The sequence below is a fragment of the Trachinotus anak genome, unplaced genomic scaffold (assembly GCF_046630095.1).
Source record: "Trachinotus anak isolate AG129_WGS33_773 ecotype Australia unplaced genomic scaffold, CSIRO_AGI_Tana_v1 ptg000015l, whole genome shotgun sequence".
Classification (NCBI taxonomy): Eukaryota; Metazoa; Chordata; class Actinopteri; order Carangiformes; family Carangidae; genus Trachinotus; species Trachinotus anak.
Window position 1 is genome coordinate 11,697,013 of NW_027273866.1, and position 19,416 is coordinate 11,716,428.

The 19,416-nt window shown below is 41.9% G+C and overlaps 1 protein-coding gene across 3 annotated transcripts in view; it reads right to left on the reverse strand.

Annotated features, from left to right (window-relative positions):
* The window catches only part of atrn (attractin), a 125,912-nt gene that overhangs the window by 52,368 nt on the left and 54,128 nt on the right, over positions 1–19,416 (reverse strand). For 2 of the 3 annotated variants that reach the window (XM_071498089.1, XM_071498092.1), the window contains exons 23-25: positions 18,484–18,562; positions 17,959–18,116; positions 10,244–10,305 (exon numbers count right to left, since the gene is read on the reverse strand). In XM_071498089.1, the coding sequence (XP_071354190.1) occupies positions 10,244–10,305; positions 17,959–18,116; positions 18,484–18,562 (299 nt within the window). The remainder of the gene's footprint in view (positions 1–10,243; positions 10,306–17,958; positions 18,117–18,483; positions 18,563–19,416) is intronic. The other variant, XM_071498090.1, reaches the window with a different exon arrangement.

Genomic DNA, 19,416 nt, shown 5'->3' on the forward strand with positions numbered 1-19,416 from the left:
TGAGGGAGATAAACAGCAAAATCAAATTTGGCATGTTCTTACCAACAGAATGAGAGGTTTGCAATCAGGGGCACGCTGCTGCAGAGTGTACACGTCCTGCTCAGCTGAACTTGTTCTTTTCTTCTTTTTTTTTTTTTTTTTTTTTTTTTAAATGCACAGCCTTCTTCAATACCGCCAATGCCAATTCATAGATCTTAATTAGTTGCAGATGATTAAATTTGCCACAGACCGTTATCGTTTCACCTCTTGACACCTGTGAAGATGTCAGGCAACTAATTAAAAGTGCAGCTCTTTTGGTTTGAAGATTGCACTTCTTCAGAATTGGAGGTTCAATAAAATAACTGTTAATCATTTTAGGCTAACACTCCCTCTATACTGTGAGTGTACTGATATCTAACTGTAGGAAGACTGAGAACTTGCTAAATGTTGTTGGGAGAACAGTGCCTGTCTGTGATGTAATCTAGGGAAAGAAGCAGCAGTGGTGGCTCAAAGATAAAAAAAAAACAAAAGCTGCAGTGGAAAAAAAAGGGACAAAAACAGCCGAGGGAATGTGAGGATTTAGAAATCGTTTGGTGAATAAAGGAGCAGATTCCCTCTAACAACCTCAGAAAGCTGAGGCTGCGCTCCTTTCATTCTGAGCAGGTAAAGAGCTGACCGAAAAACAATGAACTGAAGAAATAAGGGATTTACCACAAGTCATATTATATTTCAGGACAAATCCTGCAGTGGGGCCTGGTGCAGGAGAAGTCCAATTCCATTGTACTTTTTTCCTGCAAGCATTTGCTTTTGTTTGTACTAACCTGTCGAAACTTATTTTGACAGGGAGAGCAACGAGGGCCTGAGAGCACACGTAGCAGGTGAGGAGGGAGGGAGTGGGCACGAGGCCGATCGGATGGGAAGAAAAGATTTTACCTTCCTAATGGGACTCCACACGAGTGCGTTATGGCCTAGTTCACGTTCCTGTGCCTCTCTTCCCCACTCATTACAGGTGAGGAGGAGGAGGAGGAGCAGAAAGTGTACGCTCTGAGTCAAACCGACTGATCCTATTCATTTATTATTAATTGGACGCAGAGTGGCTTTCAGCTCCTTGCGGACCTATCAGGAAAAAGTTTAGCCGCAAGGCACTTCTTGCACTTTCTCTATCTGCTCCATCTTCCACTTGTATCTCTCTCTGGCTCCACAACGATGACCTGACAATGAGGTCAGATACAGAGCGAGTGTTAAAGAATGCAGAGAGGGGAGAAGAGGAGAAAAAAGGAGATGGAGCAAGAGGTTGGGGAGAAGGGGTGAAGAGAGAAGAAAAAGGGGCAGTGGGAAAGAAAGCAGGCAGGGGAGGGAGATAAAAAGAGGGCTGGGGATATGGAAGAAAGACAGAAGGTGGAGAGAAGAAAAAAGAGGAAGAAGGAAAAAAAGAGAAGGCAGGGAGGTAAACGGACAGGCAGTGGTGCAGCAGCAAAGGCTGAGATAAAGACAGAGTGAGGAGGCAGGGATTCACACAGAGAAAGAGACAGTGAACTAGAAAGCTTAGAGAGGAGGAGATTTTGGCACAGCGCCGGCGGCAGCCCCTGCTGAGTGCCCAGGGAGGCCCCTTAGGACAGGCATGCAAGGCTTGAGTGTGTGTTGAGTATCTCTCTGCCGCTCTCTCCCTCTCTCAGGTGTCTCAGGGGGTTAGAGAGAGAGAAAGAGGGAGATATCAAGAGAGAGCCTGCTGTCAGTCAAAACCACAGGGAGCAAGCTGAGGGCAAACAACACTGAGTGTGTGAGCACCAGTGTGTGTTTGAAAGAAACCATGGCTGGATTGTGAAAACAGAAGGAAGGTAAAAGAAGAAAAAGAGAAGAGCAGCAAATAACTAACAACTAACTGCAACTTGTGATCCTTTAAAATTAAGCAACGCCTACTTGTGGCCCCTCGTTTGTCTACAAGCTGTGAACAACACAATAAAGAGCAATTTTCCCTAAGAAGTTGTCTAGAAGTAACACACTTTAGAGTGAAACAAAACCTGTGGGTGGAAGATAACAGAGAGAGATTTAAATCATATCGTTCAGACTTGATTGGATTGCTCACAAGCTGCATGTCTTAGTGAATACAGAGAGATACTGAGCTGTACAGGCCTCCACCAACACCTCCTCCACCTGTACTGTTGGATCAGGAAAGGATGAGGAACAATGAACCTTCACACTCATCTTTACTGGATTGTTTCATCTGAAAAATTTTCAAAAAGGGGAAAATTTCACAAGAAACAAAAAAAAAAGCAGATCAAGAGAAACACAGAGAAACCTTCCATTACCAAAGTCCAAATCCCAGAGATTTTCTTTTTCAAAAGACTTTACAGTGAGAAAAGTCACGTATTCACATTCTCACATTGGAGAGGCTGAGATTTCTGTTTGATAAATGACTTCAATACATAAAAGCCACTATGTCTAGACTTATGTTATTATGTTATTATAACACCTTTCAAGATATGTTGTTGACATGAGCTGTCGCTTGTCGGAAAATGAGAAGCAGTGATTAAACTGGTGTTTTAAAAGCTTGCATTTTGACACAGGCTCTAAACAATTAAAATTAAAATAACTCGATTTACTGTCAATCAAATAATTGTGACTCTTAGCTACAGGGAAAAACTTAACATATACACCAAACATTTTTTGTCTCATTTTTGGTGCAAATTATGAAATATGGCCAACAGTGAATAACAATTCACAAATTCATATTATATTATATGCAGGAAGTTTGTTGATGGCACTCAACCTTTGAAAAGTTTGAGTACTGACAGCTGGATGAATGGATGAAGTCGCCGCTTATAGTTCATGTTCTGTGCAGCAGCGTCCTCTACACCCTGTCCTGGTGTCAATCACCCGTCCTGTCACTGCTGCTGGTGACGCTCATGCAGGCTGACATTTGTGTACAAACAAACTTGTGTTACAGGGAACAGGGAGCCTGTGCGTTCTACATCCCATATCACAGTTGGGGTCACTGTCACTTTCTGTTTAACCGACTGCAGTGATGAATCTTTTCCTGAATTTGAAGACAGAAAAGCTCTGTGCTCAATAATGAATCCACTGACATCAAACACCACTGGGGAGATAATTGAGAATGATCTGTCATCAGTAAATGGGTTGCAATTTAAATTGACATTTGGAATTGATTGTATTGAGCTGACCCCCAACTATTGCACTCATGCAGGCTGCAGTCTGAATCTTTAAAGATGCAGTAGAGAAAAAGACACAGTGTGTGTGTGTGTGTGTGTGTGTGTGTGTAGGACAATCATACAGCTCAGAGGGCACACAGCACCACTGAGTGGCCAGCTGCCTCCTGTGTTTGAACAAAGAGTATTTCTGAGTGCGTGCATGTGTGTCTGAGTGTGTGTGTGTGTGTGTACAAACAACTGTGTGCATTTGAGAGAATTTCTTTGCCAGTGTCCAAATCTGCAGATGCGTTTGAGAGGCTGAGTAGTGAGCTGATGATCACAACAACAGAATTATTTATGTTCTGTTGCAGTCCACTTCCCGCTGCCAAAATATGCATGAGATGCCACTTGGATCTCCTCAGAGCCCGGGGCCGACTCAGAGAGCCCCAAAATGATGGTGCATGGCTGGGTAGTAGGTGTGTGCATGTGTGGATGGCTGTGCACCCAAATCTGAGAGTGATCATGCTTTTATTTACTTTTGTCAACATGACAAAAAATTATGGCACCGGTTCTGAAATTCAAGCAATTAGATTCATTCTGTGTAAATGGGCGATGCTGATTCCTCAAAAGCAAAAATCAAGAGATATACAGCACTGCAATCAGCACAGGCAGATGCAAAAGTTTCCACATTCAAGATGCCTGAAACATCAAACCAATAATAAATGTTTTTTTTTTTTAAGTTTCCTATCTCTCTTGGACTAATAAACCTAGCCCTTTAAAATAAAACACCTGTGGCTCAGGAGTTAGAACAGGTCGTCCACTAATCAGAAGGTCAGTGGTTTGATTCCTGGCTTCTGCACATGTCAACGTGTCCTAGGGCAAGATACTGAACCCCAAATTGCTCGGTGTGAGTGTGCCTGTAGAAAAAAGTGTCATATAAATGGGTGTAAATGTGGCTTGCTTTCAGTGACCCCGCCCCCCAGTGCTCTGACAGGACAGGCAGCTAATTTTTATGTGTTAGACTGTTTAGAACCTTTGTCATTTAATCAGTTCATGTCACCTGTATCTTCCCCAGTGAGAGTAGAATTTTAGCACCATTATCATTAAAAAAGTGAAAAGGAGAGAGGAGGCACACTGCTGTATAACCCTGAGCACAGACCCAGTGGTGAAAAGCTGTGGTGCGACTGTCGCATCTTAAGCACAAGAGGTTAAAGGCCTGACTGGAGAGGACGGGAGGGGAGGCGGAGAGAGGATAAGAGTGACATACATGGCTGGATTGCTGACTCAAAAGACCCGGGAGTGACGACACCAATCACCTCTCTGCTTTAACGAGGTAAATGGTTCAGACCAAGGTCAGTGAGTTGAATAACACTGCAGCTCGCTTCCTGCTGCTGCATGCTGATGGTGGCAGGGTGGTGATAGTGGTGCTCAGGGTCTGACAGTGATTAGGAGCTACTGTCAGCTAGATTGCGATGATGCCAAAATACTCAAAATCTCAATTGAACATAATCAGGAAAACACACAAAAAGCGAAATAACTCCTGACCTGTTGACGACACAGCAATGAAGACTGCAGCTTCAGTTGATAACAGCCCCAAGTAAAAGCTCATCTCCACCCTTTTGAGTCAAACTTGTGTCAGAAGAGAGAGCTTAAGTCTCCTTGATGGCAGCAGGGTGATTCATTCATATCATCCAATCCAAGCCACCCACACACCCACCCACACAAACTTGGCCCAGGGTGAGCAACCTGCTGGTGCCCCATCTTTTAAATGTGTGCCCCAGCCAAATTACATCTCTGCTCTGTTTAAACAGCCAGCAAAGCAATATATAAACCACAGATCAGTTTCAATATACACAACCTTAATAATGGGCTGCAAAGAGATGTGAATTATGACTTTTAAATGGGTTTCAGATTTTAATAATTAATCTCAAAGAGGATGGCATTTTTCTAGGAAGTTGAGGCTGCCTGGTGCTGATTCACATGAGCTCTGTGTAGGTCTGTGGTCATTACTGGGTGATGTGAAAAGACTGGGATTTTTTTGTGGTGTCCTAGATAAGGCTGCTGTTGCTTCACAGTTTTCTTATTGTCAACAAATCCCATGAAAAGACCAAAACCAAGAAAGCATGAGTCCATCTCTCAATACTTCTTACCTTACTTCCTAACCCTGTCTGTGGCACTCAGCCCCAAGCCTATTAGTTCTACTGGAGACATAAAGCTTTAAAAACCTGTCCTAAAGTAGGACATTTTTTTTGCATGTTACTCAAACAGGACTAAATATTGCATTTTTATTGGGCACCATTTTCTGCAATGGATTAACTTGGTCTGTCTTCATGTACAACACTCCATGCACTGATCTTGAAAGAGTTTATCCATGATTTTAATCACAATTTACAAAAATAACTGTCTTAGGAAGCCGTAGCAAGTTTAAGCTGCAGCCTGTTGATTTCACTGGTTATGACAACTGTCGCTGGCAGATTTACTTTGCTGTAGCTCAGTAATTAATTTAAAACTTAAAAACAATTTTGGGGTTGGTGAAACAAGAAAATAAATCTCTTGAATCTGTTGTCTGTTTAATGTCCTCACTCATTGCTCATTTGCACCACAGAGGTCCTGATGAAAAATGCTTTTCTTATATCAAGGCTGTATTTAAAGTCAGCGGTGCGAGTGAAACTTCATATTAACTTCAGGGAAACTTTGAAAACACTTTTTTTTTTTCCCCATAGAAAGAGGACTGTGGATTTCACTACGGTCCATATGCAGACAAGGGAAGACTGCAGCTACTTGCAGCTCTTCCTATGTGCATGTGGTATGTGAGTATTTTATTAAAATAGGCTAAATAAAATCAGAACCTGTTCTTTCAGAGTCTGAGGAACCAGACTCAAGTATCCATGACTAGTGACACTTTGGGGAGCTCAACACTGCCAGAATCAGGGGTTTATGTCCCACTGAGACCATTCGTCTACTAAAAATATACAGTCAGCACTCCCGTTGAATGGAAGTGTCCACCAAAAAGCACAAGTTATTTTAATATGAGCTGTCAAGCAGAGCAGACACGCTGCAGAGGTACATCTCTCAGAGGAAGCAGAATTTTCTGGGACATCAGGTTCAGTGCCACGCTGACTATTAGAGGGTTAAGTCAAGTGTTTTTTAAAGAAGGGCCAACATGTGGTCAGTGATCTAGAACAGTGGTTCAGAGGCTATTTTTCTTCCGTTACTTTGATGCATCCGTCAAAAAATAACAATAAAAAATAAACACAGGTCCCAGAACAAAGAACCAGGAGCCAGTGCGGGTCAGGGAAGCTGAATGTTGTCTCAAAAACTGACAGTTTTATCATAGCTTCCTAACCTTGTTCTTTCTCTGGAATCTTAGTTACATCAAAACATTATGTCTGGTTTTGCCCACCCTGCTGCAAACTCACCGCTGGACTCGGCTGAATAGGACATTAACGTGTTCTTTTGTAATTTTGTTGATCATATATTCAAGTGCCATTGATTCTCCAAGACATGCACAGATGTAACCTCTGTAGGTTAAGTCCCACTTTCATATGCACCTTTGCTGAGCTGCTGCTGAACATTTGCTTCATAAACAAGATCAACTATTCAGAAAACATAAACAAACTTTTTTCTCTCCTGCTTTTGAAGGAGCTCGTAACCAGCTGGCCGGGGGAGAAAAGATGATGTTTAAAGTCAGACTTCAAAAATAGCCATAACTGCAGTAATATTTCCATGACAAATATGCCCTAGCATGCACAATAAAGAAAGAAAAGTTGCATTTTATGACAACTTTTCTGCCTTCCTCCATCCAGCAGTTTGGACTTATGTAGCCAAGAAATTTGTCATTCAGGTCACTATTACTTCAAAGGACGCTTGCTTCAGCAGCAGCCAAGTTTAAGATTAAAAACATGACAGCTTGGGGAAAAAAAGGTCAAGAATACATTTTCAATGCATTTAAAAAAAAATAATAATGTTTTGGAAATTTCACATTCTCCAGGGCTTTTCCAGGCCTTACAGACAACGTCCTGTCAAACATTCAGCTTTCCACAAATGTTTGGTTTTAAACAGGAGGAAAAAAAGTGTTAAATCACTTTTAAAAGCCATGATTCAACATCACGAGTGTAAGGTGAGAAGCTGCCGGACAGCTGGATGTGAATATGTGAATGCATCTGTTTGCTGTTAACACTGATGTTCAGTTTTGTGGCTTGAGAATTCATGTGGGGGTATCTGTTCTGGTGCTGCAGATAACGGGATGGCAGCACCTTCATCTGTCCCCACAGGGAATGTGGCACCGAGAGAGCGAGAAAGAACAAGATTAAGACAGAGGAAGTCGGAGTGAAGAAGAGCAAACAATTTTCACGTTAATTAGCATCTCTCTCCTCCCCCGCAACACAAACAATGCAGCGCCCAAAGACGCAGAAGCAAACAGGGACAAGGCTGAGAGCTCGCTAACTTTAGGTCTCTACTCATCTGTGCTGAATCAGTGGCAGGCAGCACACACATCAAAAAAGACTGAGCTGTGGGATTAAGAGCAAGTCAGGGGGAGTGGTAGGAGGCTGGGAGGAAAGAAAACAGAGGAGGGAGGGAGAGAAGGAGAGAGAGAGGAAGGGAGAGAGGGGATGGAACAAGGGAGACAGACAGAGGGAGGGTAGCAAGGGAAAAAAAGAGGAGGGAGAGGGAGCAATGGAGGTGGAAAACACAACAGAAGGAGGAGATGGAGAGCCAGAGATGAAAGGAGAATCATAGGAGGAGAGCATGAGGGGGAGGGAAAGAGGGAGATGGGGAGAATAGGAGAGAGACAGGGGAGAGGAAAAGCAGGGGATGGAGGAAGAAACGGAAGGAGAGGGAACAAAGGGAAATGTAGAAATGACGAGTGGAGGAAGGACAGAAAAGGAGAGAAGGCAAGCAAGAGATGAAAAAGAAAGAAAAAAGTTGGGAAAGATGATAAAAAAAGAGGGAGAATGTCAAGTAAAGGATGAAGGAAGCAACTGAGGAAGAAAAGAAAGACAGTCACTGTGTTTATGGATCGCTGTGATGCCTGCTTCCTGCTCACAGCAGGTGCAGGTTGCATGCTCTGAATGCTGACATGCGAACATTTGAATGCTGACGCGTGTGTATAAACATACCAGCATCACCAGCGATTTACTGCAGGGTCGGCATTTGTATGCAAAGGGGGTGAGGCATATGAGAGCACTTGTAGCCCTACTGCTTTTAATGCTGAATACCATCCAATGTAAACCTCAGTGAAGGAGGGTGATTTATTCAAATCGATGCTGAAACACACTGTTATTGAACACCACTGTATTGGCTAAAGGCTGGTCAACAAACAATAAAAGAGAAGCCTTCAAATCAGCCCTATCAAATCTCTCCGCCTTTACCGGGCTGCTGGATCAATAAAAACAGCATGACTTGGAATAGCCGGCTATTTTTTCAGGGCAATGCGGAGAGCACACAAACATGACAAAGCCCCACAATCCCCTGGGTAGCAGACACAATCAGACATTCAGGATACTCAGGAGAAATAAACACACACATGTGCAGTCGAGCATGCACACTTGTGTACCCAATTTTCAGTCCTGCTCCTTTTTAAATCTATAACACATCACAGCAGTTCCTGAAAGAGTGAAACGCAGGCTGGGGGCTTCATCACAGCTCAACAAATGCACGTGTTCGGCCCTGGCAGCAGAACCAGTGTCTCCGTCGTTACCAAGCAGCACGTTGCTCTGCCAACAGTCTCTGAGAAATTCATTTAAAATCCACTCAAGACCCAAAGCTGATTCACCCACATCTATCAGATATGTCACAGGAAAATGTGTGCAAAGTAATGCACACATAACTTCCATCTCCACACCATCACATGGCATCATCGATTTCAATACTGGACTCGCTGTTTGACTAAATGTGATGCTGATGTACAGTAAGAAGAAAATAAAATGGAGAAACTGGCTTCAAAGTTAGCCAACCATTTTGTCAGACAGACTGCTGATCCTGGAGCCATCTACAAAACCCCAGATTATGTTTCTATTAATGTTTTTAAAAGGAGCCAATGTGTTTTAAATCACATATTCCTACAATGTCTGCAGATGGCAGCTACACAGTGGTTATGTAGGGTAAAACTGCATTAAACCTGCTCTAATAAACATTTTTATATTAACAAGGGATCAAACAACCGTGTTGATACTGCAGTTCCACTGCATTTTAGCATTTTTCAGCTCATTGTTTTGGTGAGACTTTACAGTTTTCACTCAGTTGCATCATCCTCATCACTGTCGTTTCCACCTGCAGCAGGTAAGCTCTGATAACCCCACTGTACTACACTGTACAGCACTACAGGGCAGGCGGACAGAGTCAGTTACTAGCTGGTGAACATAGTGAAGCATGTAGCAGCTACTGAAGCTGAAACCTTGATGAAAACAGAGCAAAGAGGAGGGTGAATCTATCCCTTTCATAATCAGTTCATCAGATACATGGCATGTGCTGGATGTAAAATAAACAACTGTTAATTATCAACTTTACAAGGATAATCCTCAGTGAATCATACAACTCCACAGCTCTACAGAGTAAATTAGCTTCTTTGTGTATTGTATTTTGGGAAGATAATGCTGCTCTGCGTCTGCTGCTGTGTAAATGTAGCCATAAAAACTATATATTGCTTGCAAATTGTATGTCAGGGTCGTGTGTCTGTCGTGTTTTAGCACTGCGAGGTAGGTTAGCATAAATCATGAGCTGCTGAATCAAATGTGAACATATTCCAGATGATACTGGATCTGATAAACCTACATACACCTTCCAGAGCAGTTTGATTTCTATTGCCCCCTTTCCCGCCCTGTGCATGATGTGAGCAAATAAAATACAGTTACACATGTGTGCATTTGCCTGTTTGTGCTGACAGCTAACCAGCTCCTATACACCAGTGAGCTGCGGCACTTGTTCATAGTAATAGCTGGTGCACAGGCACAGCAGAGCAGCTTTGGTGATCCATCACGAGAGTTCACATTGCATCTTTCTCATACACACACACGCGCACACACGCTGAACAGGCAACTGCAGCCACTTTAACAATAACACATGTGTGGTGTGGAGTATGTGCACTGACAGAAGGTTAGAGGAGAGCTGCTCACCTGAAGAATGTGACAAAGAATTGCACCAGGTCCATGAAGTTACTGTGCTGGGAGAAGGCAATCTGTTAAACAGAAAAAGAAAGGACAATAGTCAGAAATCTGCTTTCACTGGGAGAACTGAAAACAAGAGGTCAGCATTATACACACGAACGTGTGAGCTGTAGACTGGAGTCGACCTTGTAGATCTGACAATAGGAGCAGAAATTAGCTGCATCTGCTCACAAAGGCAGACACTGCATATTGTATACTGCATATATATGGCATATGTCTATTTACGACTCTATGCTGTCAACATGTGCATGTATCTGCCTTTTTGTGTTGTGTGTATTTCTAGTGCTTCACAATTTCAATCACGGTCTTAAAAATCAGGATTTTCTCAAGGTTTTCGCTTCTTTAAGGTTCCCACAACTTCCTGGTCCCAGCTACTGGGAGGCTCCCAGTCTGTCTGCTCCTCTGTGCTCCAGACTACTCGCCTGTCAAAGCAGCATCACACCAACTGCCCACAGAAGAACTCATCCCTGCACATGTGGGCAGACATATTCACTATGTAATCATCACAAGAGCAATTGTATTAACATCCTGTTTTAATCAAGGTTGCCACTGGCACTGTGGTACCACCTCCTCCTCCTCCTCTTCCTGCTCTCTATACTTACGCCTACACACCCCCATCCCTGCCACCCCCCAAAAAAATGCCCCTCACTGATCATATTTCTGCAACAACACAACACTGCCTCTCTCTGGCAGCACACATGTACTGCATCTCCTGCAGAAAGCAGAATTCCCCTTCACACACGTCTCTCCGAGGTGACACCTTAGACCAGAACTCATCACTGCTCCTGCTTATTATTCTTTGGCAAAGCAGGGATTTGCATACAATTCCACGGGAAAAAAGAAACAGGAGGCCGGATAAAAAGACAAAAGCCAGAAAAGCCCAGCTGTGTGCATGTCAGATTAGTCCATGAATACTTAATATGTGATCAAGAATTAGAATATATGCATGAGAAAGAAACACTCGATGGGTCCCAATGTGTGTAAATCTACAGTGACTTTATACAAGAACAACATGAGGCCAAAGGCAGTGGCCTCTGTGGTGAGATGACAGGGGTGTGTGTGTGTTTTGTCAACAGCCCGGGGTCTAATTTACTTGTGTAGTCAGCACCATCTGGCTCGCTAATGTGTTGCTGTTGATTACTGTTGAGCGCCAAATCCTCAGTGTGATAATTTTGCTCCAGACTGTTGAACACTGAAGAGAAGTTCAGGGCGCCAGAACGCCCAGAGAAAACTTTTAAAAATGTGTCAGCAGAGTAGATGTCGGTGTTCAGTTCCCCAGGTATCACAGTGGACAGAGCTTGGCACTAATGCTGCCAAGATCAAGTGTGTGATGTCATTCAGGGCACAAATACGCAATTTATGAACATGAGCCTTCAGGGGAATCCATCTTTACTGCAACAAACAACTGCGTTATCAGCTATCTTCTTTTATTTCTATTCATTCATTTTTTGATTAATTTACTGCTTTAATGTATAAAAAGGGGTGTTCTCTGGGTGTTCTCTCCTCTGGCTGCAGATTTTTTTGGGCATTTTATAAAGTTACTGCTCTGGACTTGTCTTAGTTATTTTTATGGCTTTATATCAGCTCTTGGGTTGTTTTAAGAAAATAAAGAAACATTAACATCACAAGTCCCCTGAGCCTAAGGTTCAGTTCCATGTTCAGTGTTTACATCCAACCAGCAGCTCAATACTCCTCAAGTTATATTTCTTTATAGTTCTTTTTAACATTACAGCCCAAAACTCTCTCAAGCAGTGTCTCGACTCCTTTGATTCTCTTCACTTCCTGCACTTCTCCAGTGTAAACAGTACCTTAATGTACCTCTGCACACACAGAGCAATTTTTGTGAGTTTCTGGGTTTCTAAGGAGCCAGTCAGCTACTTACAATTAAGAGAAAATAGTTTGGAGGGAAAATCTTACTTTCTGCACTCACGGAGGAGGAAAAAATGATGAGGATTAAAGAAAAACTACTGGAGATTATGAGAAACTCTGAGTGGCAGGGATTCTTTTAAGAGGATAGCTTAGCATTGTTAAAAGAAGCATTTTCAGCTGGTGTACTGAAAACCTTTGTGACAGCAGCCTAACAAAGCCCTCTACTTCTCACACAATGCTCTCCTCTAATGACACAACAGCCCCCTTCAAGGACAATGATGACTTTCACAACACAAGAAAAAAGCAATGATGGCTGCTTTCGTGTCATGTCACCGTTGCATAACTCCATCTGAAAAGTACATGCAGGCCAACTCACAGGGAAGATGTGTGATAACAGTTATTGTAGCGGCTAATCTCAAGTGTCAGCCATGTGCGGTGCTTTGTCACCGAGAGTCAGGCTGACGGTGGAGGCCCGGGCGGCGTTCTCGTTATGTACCCAGCAGAGGGTGACTCTTAAGGGGCTGCAAAGGATCTCACAGCAGGGCCTGTCAGCCTGCCGCCGGGCATTAAGACAGGAAATATTCTGCCTTTAATGGCTTCTGACAGCCGCTTGTAGTACATTGACGTTTTGAAGGAAAGTGTCGTTATCAGTGCCGGGGGGGGGCTGCTCAACAGGTTCCACAAATAAGAAAAGGACAGAGGGAAACTGAATTTTAAATATGATGGAGCTGGAATATGTGTGTGAGCTACTAACATGCATGAGGGCAGAAGTGCAGCTTCTGACTTCAGTGACTTGTCCCTAGCGCCACCATGAGGTGCACATTGTTGTTTTTAGTGAAAGGCCCTGAGTATTGAATGAATTGCCATGAAATCTGCTGCAGATGTTCATGGTCCCTCAGACAAAATTATAGTAAATAACTTTTCATCTAGCATCACCATTGTTTGTCCAATACTTTGGTTTACAAACAAAAAGTAGTGATATCACCATCAGCCTCAACTGGACTTTGTATTTAGTGCTAATTACCAAATGTTAGCATGCTAACACACGAACCTAAGACAAAGTGACATTATACCCTCTAAACATCAGAACTTATGTTAGCATTGTGAGCGCGCTAGTGACTGATTTAGGTCAGAGCAGAACTGTGGAGTACAGACTTCACATCAGCATGGCTGTAAACTCTTTGTCTAATTGTCTAGTAAATTTGCAGTAAAAATTAAGAGCAGCTGATTGAATTTCACATGTATCTCAATGCAGATAAACACTCTTTACACATATTTATTAATATGTGTAATATCTTCTCTATTTGTTTAATTTGTTGGCACTGTTTGAATAATAAGTAGCTGGGTGACTTTGGGTTGTACCCGCCACTGTTGCAAGCTGGCAAAACCGCTGTGTTTCTGCTTCGTGCCCTCGCACTATGATCAGTATCAAGATGCACCCATCAGGCAGCCATGCATGGCCCAGATAAACACTACACAAGTCCAGATACACAGAGCGGCCCAGCCAGCTGATAGCTACAGCTGCTGCGACTCCACAGCGGGGTATTAAATTGGAGGCTGTTCTAATCTCTACTATATCATGACATGTTCATGAAGGCACGGAACAGGAGATCACAGCTCTTTAATGTAATTAGTCTGGGATTTGCGTTTCATTACAAACATCATTAAATTCAGATCTATTCTTCATCAAGAAAGAAAAAAAGAACGGGGCTGGGAGGGAGGACTCCTTGCTGACTAATCTCAATGCAACTGATTTTGCTTTGATGATCAGACCTGCTTGAATGCGATATAGTTACCATAGAATTCACTTTGACCACTGCAAGATTTCACTTTTGGTGGGTCAAAGTTATTATATGTGATTTTCTGTGTTTTTCACAAGTTCTGCATATTTTAACTGATACAAATTAAACTGCGAAACTGTTACATGAGCTAGTGTAGGGCTGGTCAGTTTTGGGGGTATAATAATAATAATAATAATAATAATAATAATAATAATAATAATAATAATAATAATAATAATAATAATAATAATAATAATAATAACACTACCACCACTACTACCACTACTAATTACTGCTAACTTAATGCAACACATTGGGTATTGAATGCGACAAGTGGACTGAAGACAAATGGGCAAAAAACAAATTTGGTATGCAAGCTGTTCGAATGCTACTTCCGATCACGTGAAAGCAAACACAAGCAACCTTGAGGTGGTGTGCTGAAGAGTGAGCAAGAGAAAAAGAGAGAGCCAAGAGAGAGAGCCCTGTATACAGTAGCTGAGAGACAGGGGGCTTAGCTTGCACACAGCCCACTCTGAATGCAGCATGTGTTTCAACTTAACATTCCACTTTGCCCTTGCTCTTTCTCGGCTGCTTATGAGCCGTTTTCCACCTCTCCGATCTCTGCCTGCCAACACTGGAGGACCAACCGCCTACAATTACATACACACTCACATCCCAGTGCTACACTGCTGTAGACCAATGAAGGCTGGCAGAGTGAAAAAGGCAACAAAAGAAAAATTAAGGGATGTTATTAAGAATAAATGCTAAAAATATGATTCTGAGATGAGGAGCTGTGGCAGGAAAAGAAAGAAAAACAAGTGGAAAATGTTACCTCGCTGACGAAGGTAAAGCTCCATGAGTGTGAGGAAGAAAAATGACACGCTAGCAGACCTGCATGCTTTAGTTTCAAGGGTAGGGGTGATCTTCTACATGATCCCCCCCCAGCAATGCAGAGGGTGAGTTGGACCAGAGGAAGCTGAGAGGGCCAGGCTCTCTCAACTCGGCTCAGCTCAGTTCTGCTTTGCTGGTGATCTCCTGAGGCTGGCTGGCAGCAGCTGGGCTTCTGAAGCTGGGAAAACTAAAAGCCTTCACGAGGCAGGACATGGAAGATGGAGGCAGGATTTTTCTCCCCTTTTGGAGGAGGGCAGGGGGAAGGAGCTTGCACGGGGCAACCAGTCAAATCACTTACAGAACTGATCGGGGAGGCACAAAGGCGGGCAGGCTGCACAGAGCACACAAGGAGCCAGGCCCAGAGTGCCTCGCACTCCCAAACCAGCACCAGCCAATCCTGACAGTGCATTCATTTTCTGCATCAAACTCAGTATTAATGCTGAGTTTATTCCGTCCCTTATCGAGCCGCAAAAACATCCATGAACTAACATAACTATGCATGTGCACGTATGATGAAAACTCTCAAAACCTGCTTAAAAAGTAAAGTCAATGAACAGTTTTATTGACAGCTACATGTGCAAGCATGTAGACAGAAACCTATGAAGATTTTTGATATTCTAGTCAACTGCTGCAGTACTGGCAGTAATGCAGCTTAGTCAGGGCATATCAAATGTCAACAAACTAATGTTAAATTTATTTTCAGTCAGACCTACTTAAAAAGTGCTAAGATGTCAGTACAAGGTACCAAGAGACGTGTCCTTGCCCTGATACACAAGTCCTCAGCTGAGTCCATTATAATCCATGTAGGGACACAACAGAGTGTATTATCATGCTTCTACCACAGCAACAAGACACAAGCAAAAAGAGAAAGTGCATGTAACAAGGCATCCTTTTTTAGAGATCTCATTAAATTCCTGGAAACCGTTTTAAATACTGCATCTTCAGTGCTGACCTCGTGCTGCACTAGTGGGTGTAAGCAGAAAGTCTAAATAACAAATTCATGACAGATTGTTCAAGAATTCTGCTTTTCTGCCCATTCAAACAACTCCTACTGCCTTTATTTCCATAACCAATATCCCAGTACAAGTTTGTTTGTAGTCAGTTTAATGCGCCCCTATCTAAAATCTGAAAATTCTGGACCTTGGCGCCCCCCAGTGGTAATGTTATTTATTTATTTTTTTTTTTTATATATATATATATATATATATATATATATATATATATATATATATATATATATATATATATATATATATATATATATATAAAAAAATTAATAAAAAGAGACTTGCATTAATGTATTAATATACTAATTTCTAATCTAATGATGTATAACAGGTCTGCAAAAACTCTACATTAAAAAAGTAAGGGATTTACACTTTTGATGAAAAATGTTTAAAGAGATGTTGAATAAATTTGATTTTTGATTTTGGAGGCAACCAGCCAATCACAAAGCATTTGTACGTTGCTTATGTCACTTTGGACTAAACTGTTTGTCAAATGAATAAATGTGAATATAACATCCACAGCTATGATATAAACTGTGTTAACAATATAGATGGGTAAGAAAGACAGAAGCACAAATATGAGCACGACTAAATAGCCAGAATATGAACAGTTGTTACATATTTTAAGGGTTTCTACATTTTTTACTTTGAAGAAAATGAACACAATGAATCTACTGACTAGAACAAGCTGACTCTAATGCTGCAGCAAATACATTTGCTACTCACTAACTCATTATGTAAGCACAACATTGCTGTCAGTGTACAGCAGGAGCACTGTTGAGGGACAGTTTTCTCTCCACTGTCCACATGGCAGCGGTTCACCGAGTGCAGCGGCGATTGTAGCTTGGCTGCATAAACACACACACAACTCAACACAACCAGGCGAGCAGACAGAGCCCTATTCACTACTACTGCCAAGGAGCCACATCAACTGTGGGGAAAAGCTTGTGCACACCAAGGTAGAGGAAACTTTTTTTTCCCCCCACTGACCAGATTTTACTGGTGACAGCCAATGTATTTTGCCATTTTACCAGCCAACTTTTTGGTTTGTAGAGTAGAAAAGTGGCCTGTGAAGGAGACAAGCTGACCAGTCACAGTGAAAATTGACCACAGGTTTGCTGAACTTTGATAAAAAATGTGTGTGGAGCCGAGTGTATGTGTAAGTAGCACACATACGTACAAGCTGAATACGACACAACTCTGCACATCAAAGCATATAAGGAGACCTGACATGCCATTTTGTAGATGGTTTTATTCAGAGTGCATGAATACATACATTTTCAGCACAAGTTGCACTTCTACAGTGGCTTGTAATAATCTTACATGTGAGCATGCATGCAAACATGACAATGACTCCAAGCAGCAGCAGTGAATATTTGGGACAGTTTGGCCTGTTTCAGTTCTACTTGACTAAATCATACATTCATCATATATCAAGCTGTTATTAAGTCATGCTCCACTTCACATTTTTACATGTGTTACTTAAACAAACAGCATGTCTGGGCTTTAAAGCTGCACTGGGTAAATTTCCAGGTCAGCAAATAGTGCAAAACAGAGGCATTATAATTATTTGAAACTTTTGACAGAGTGCAATTTCTCCCATATTTCTCCCTCCTTTGTTCATCTAACAAGTCGTTTCAACTTTCCCTTTCTGTCACATTTCATTCCCAAGTCTCCATCATTTCTACTCCCCCATGCTGTCAAAGAACAAAGCCTCTCTTTTATAGATTTCAAGGGTCATATCTAACTAGTCTGCTTTCTTCCTGCATTCAACAAACTAGTCAGTGGATGTTGATCCCATGATGCCATAGCTGAATGTTATTGTGTCTGTCAGAGTTTATCTGGCCAGTTTTATCTAACACGTCACAAAGACTACAACAATGAAGCTTAGTTATGATAGATGTGAAACTCATCGTGCAGCCCTCAAATAGCAAGGCCTGACATTTATTTCACATGTATTATGAATACTGAGCAGTAATGATCAACAGGAATCACTGGCTGTCATGCACTTATATGTGCCAATAACATCCAGTGCAGCTTCACAACCACGTCAACCAAATCCTACTAATTCCCAAAGGAACCACTTGTATTTTTGTTTAGCCGAACTGAAGCTTACTTGAATCTTAATGGGCCATGTAAAGTTGCTGACGTAGACAAAGAACGTTATGTTGGGGCTGTTGCGGAAATCAAAGTTCTCATTGGAGAAGCTGTCTTTGAACTCCTTGATGTTGCTCCGAGAGACGATGGGGATCTCCTCCCCGGTCTGGGTTCCTGCTGGATGACACAAAGAAAAACAGAACAGGAGGGAGAGACATAGAACAGAACAGAGAACAAAATATAAAAGAAGTACAATGACACAGAGATGGAGGAAGGAGAGAGATGGGATGAAGGACAAAATATGAGTAATAAATATGTTTTAGTTTGACAATCAGTCTGATATCTAATATCTAAATGACTTTCATTTACAGTGATATATAACAAAGAAAAAGCAGCAAATCCCTAATTCTTTGACAAGTTAGACCCAGAGCAGGTTTGGCATTTTATGCTTAATAAACAATTATGTGACTGTCAAAGTTGTTGGCGATCAATTATCTGTCATTGTCTAATTGTTTCAGGACTACTAGTGATTGTTGAGACCTACCAGTGAAACTCGTGGCCCAGGTTATATTTAGGTTGAAGTTTTTGGAGGCATTTATAAACATGTCCAGATCCCGGTTTGGCTGAGGAGGGAGACAGAGAAAACATGCAATCATCATCACCATCTACATTACAACCACTGGTGTCATCATCTCTTTCTAGTTCCAAACATCAGTGGAACCAGAATTCAGTGAAGAAAACACATGATTTGTAGCAGGTCAACAGGCCGCTCTACTTCACAGTAAATCCTGAGCAGGCATTTCTGCTCCCCTCCAGCTCCAGTCAGCAGCTGTACAAACACTTACTGTATTGCAGACTAGAGCAAATTTGCACAGCTAATGGAAGCTGAATTAGCAAAACAAATGTTTGAACAAGAATCAGTGATGGAAATGGTATGTATTAAAGTACTATAAGTCCAACAGTAACATGAGATCAGCTTTGATATGGTCAAGCAGATGTAAATTAACACCTAATTCATGTTTACTGGCTGATCGAAAGGCAGAGTTTGTTAATAATTGATTAGTCTCTCAATCAGGGAATTTAGTGGATATTAAAAGTTGAGGAGGCCCCATTATGAAAATTCTTCCATTTACATTTGTACATATATAATCAAAGATGTACAGTGTAATGTAGACATTGTTCAACTTCTACTGAAAGTGTATGTATGTGTGTGTGTGTGTGTGTGTGTGTGTGTGTGTGTGTGTGTGTGTGTGTGTCAAAAATGTCATTTTCTGTGACTTTAAAAACACATTTATTTATGCAGTCCTTCAGCTGACAAAGCTGACGGTGCTGCATTTGTTCCTGTTTGGTAAAAGCTTTCAGCTTAATCAGGGGAAAATACCATCTGGGATATTTATTTAGATTCTTGTGTTTCAGTTTCAGCTTGAGATGCTGCAGTCAGGTCAATCAGACTGGACATGCTTTTGTTTGCTGGGAA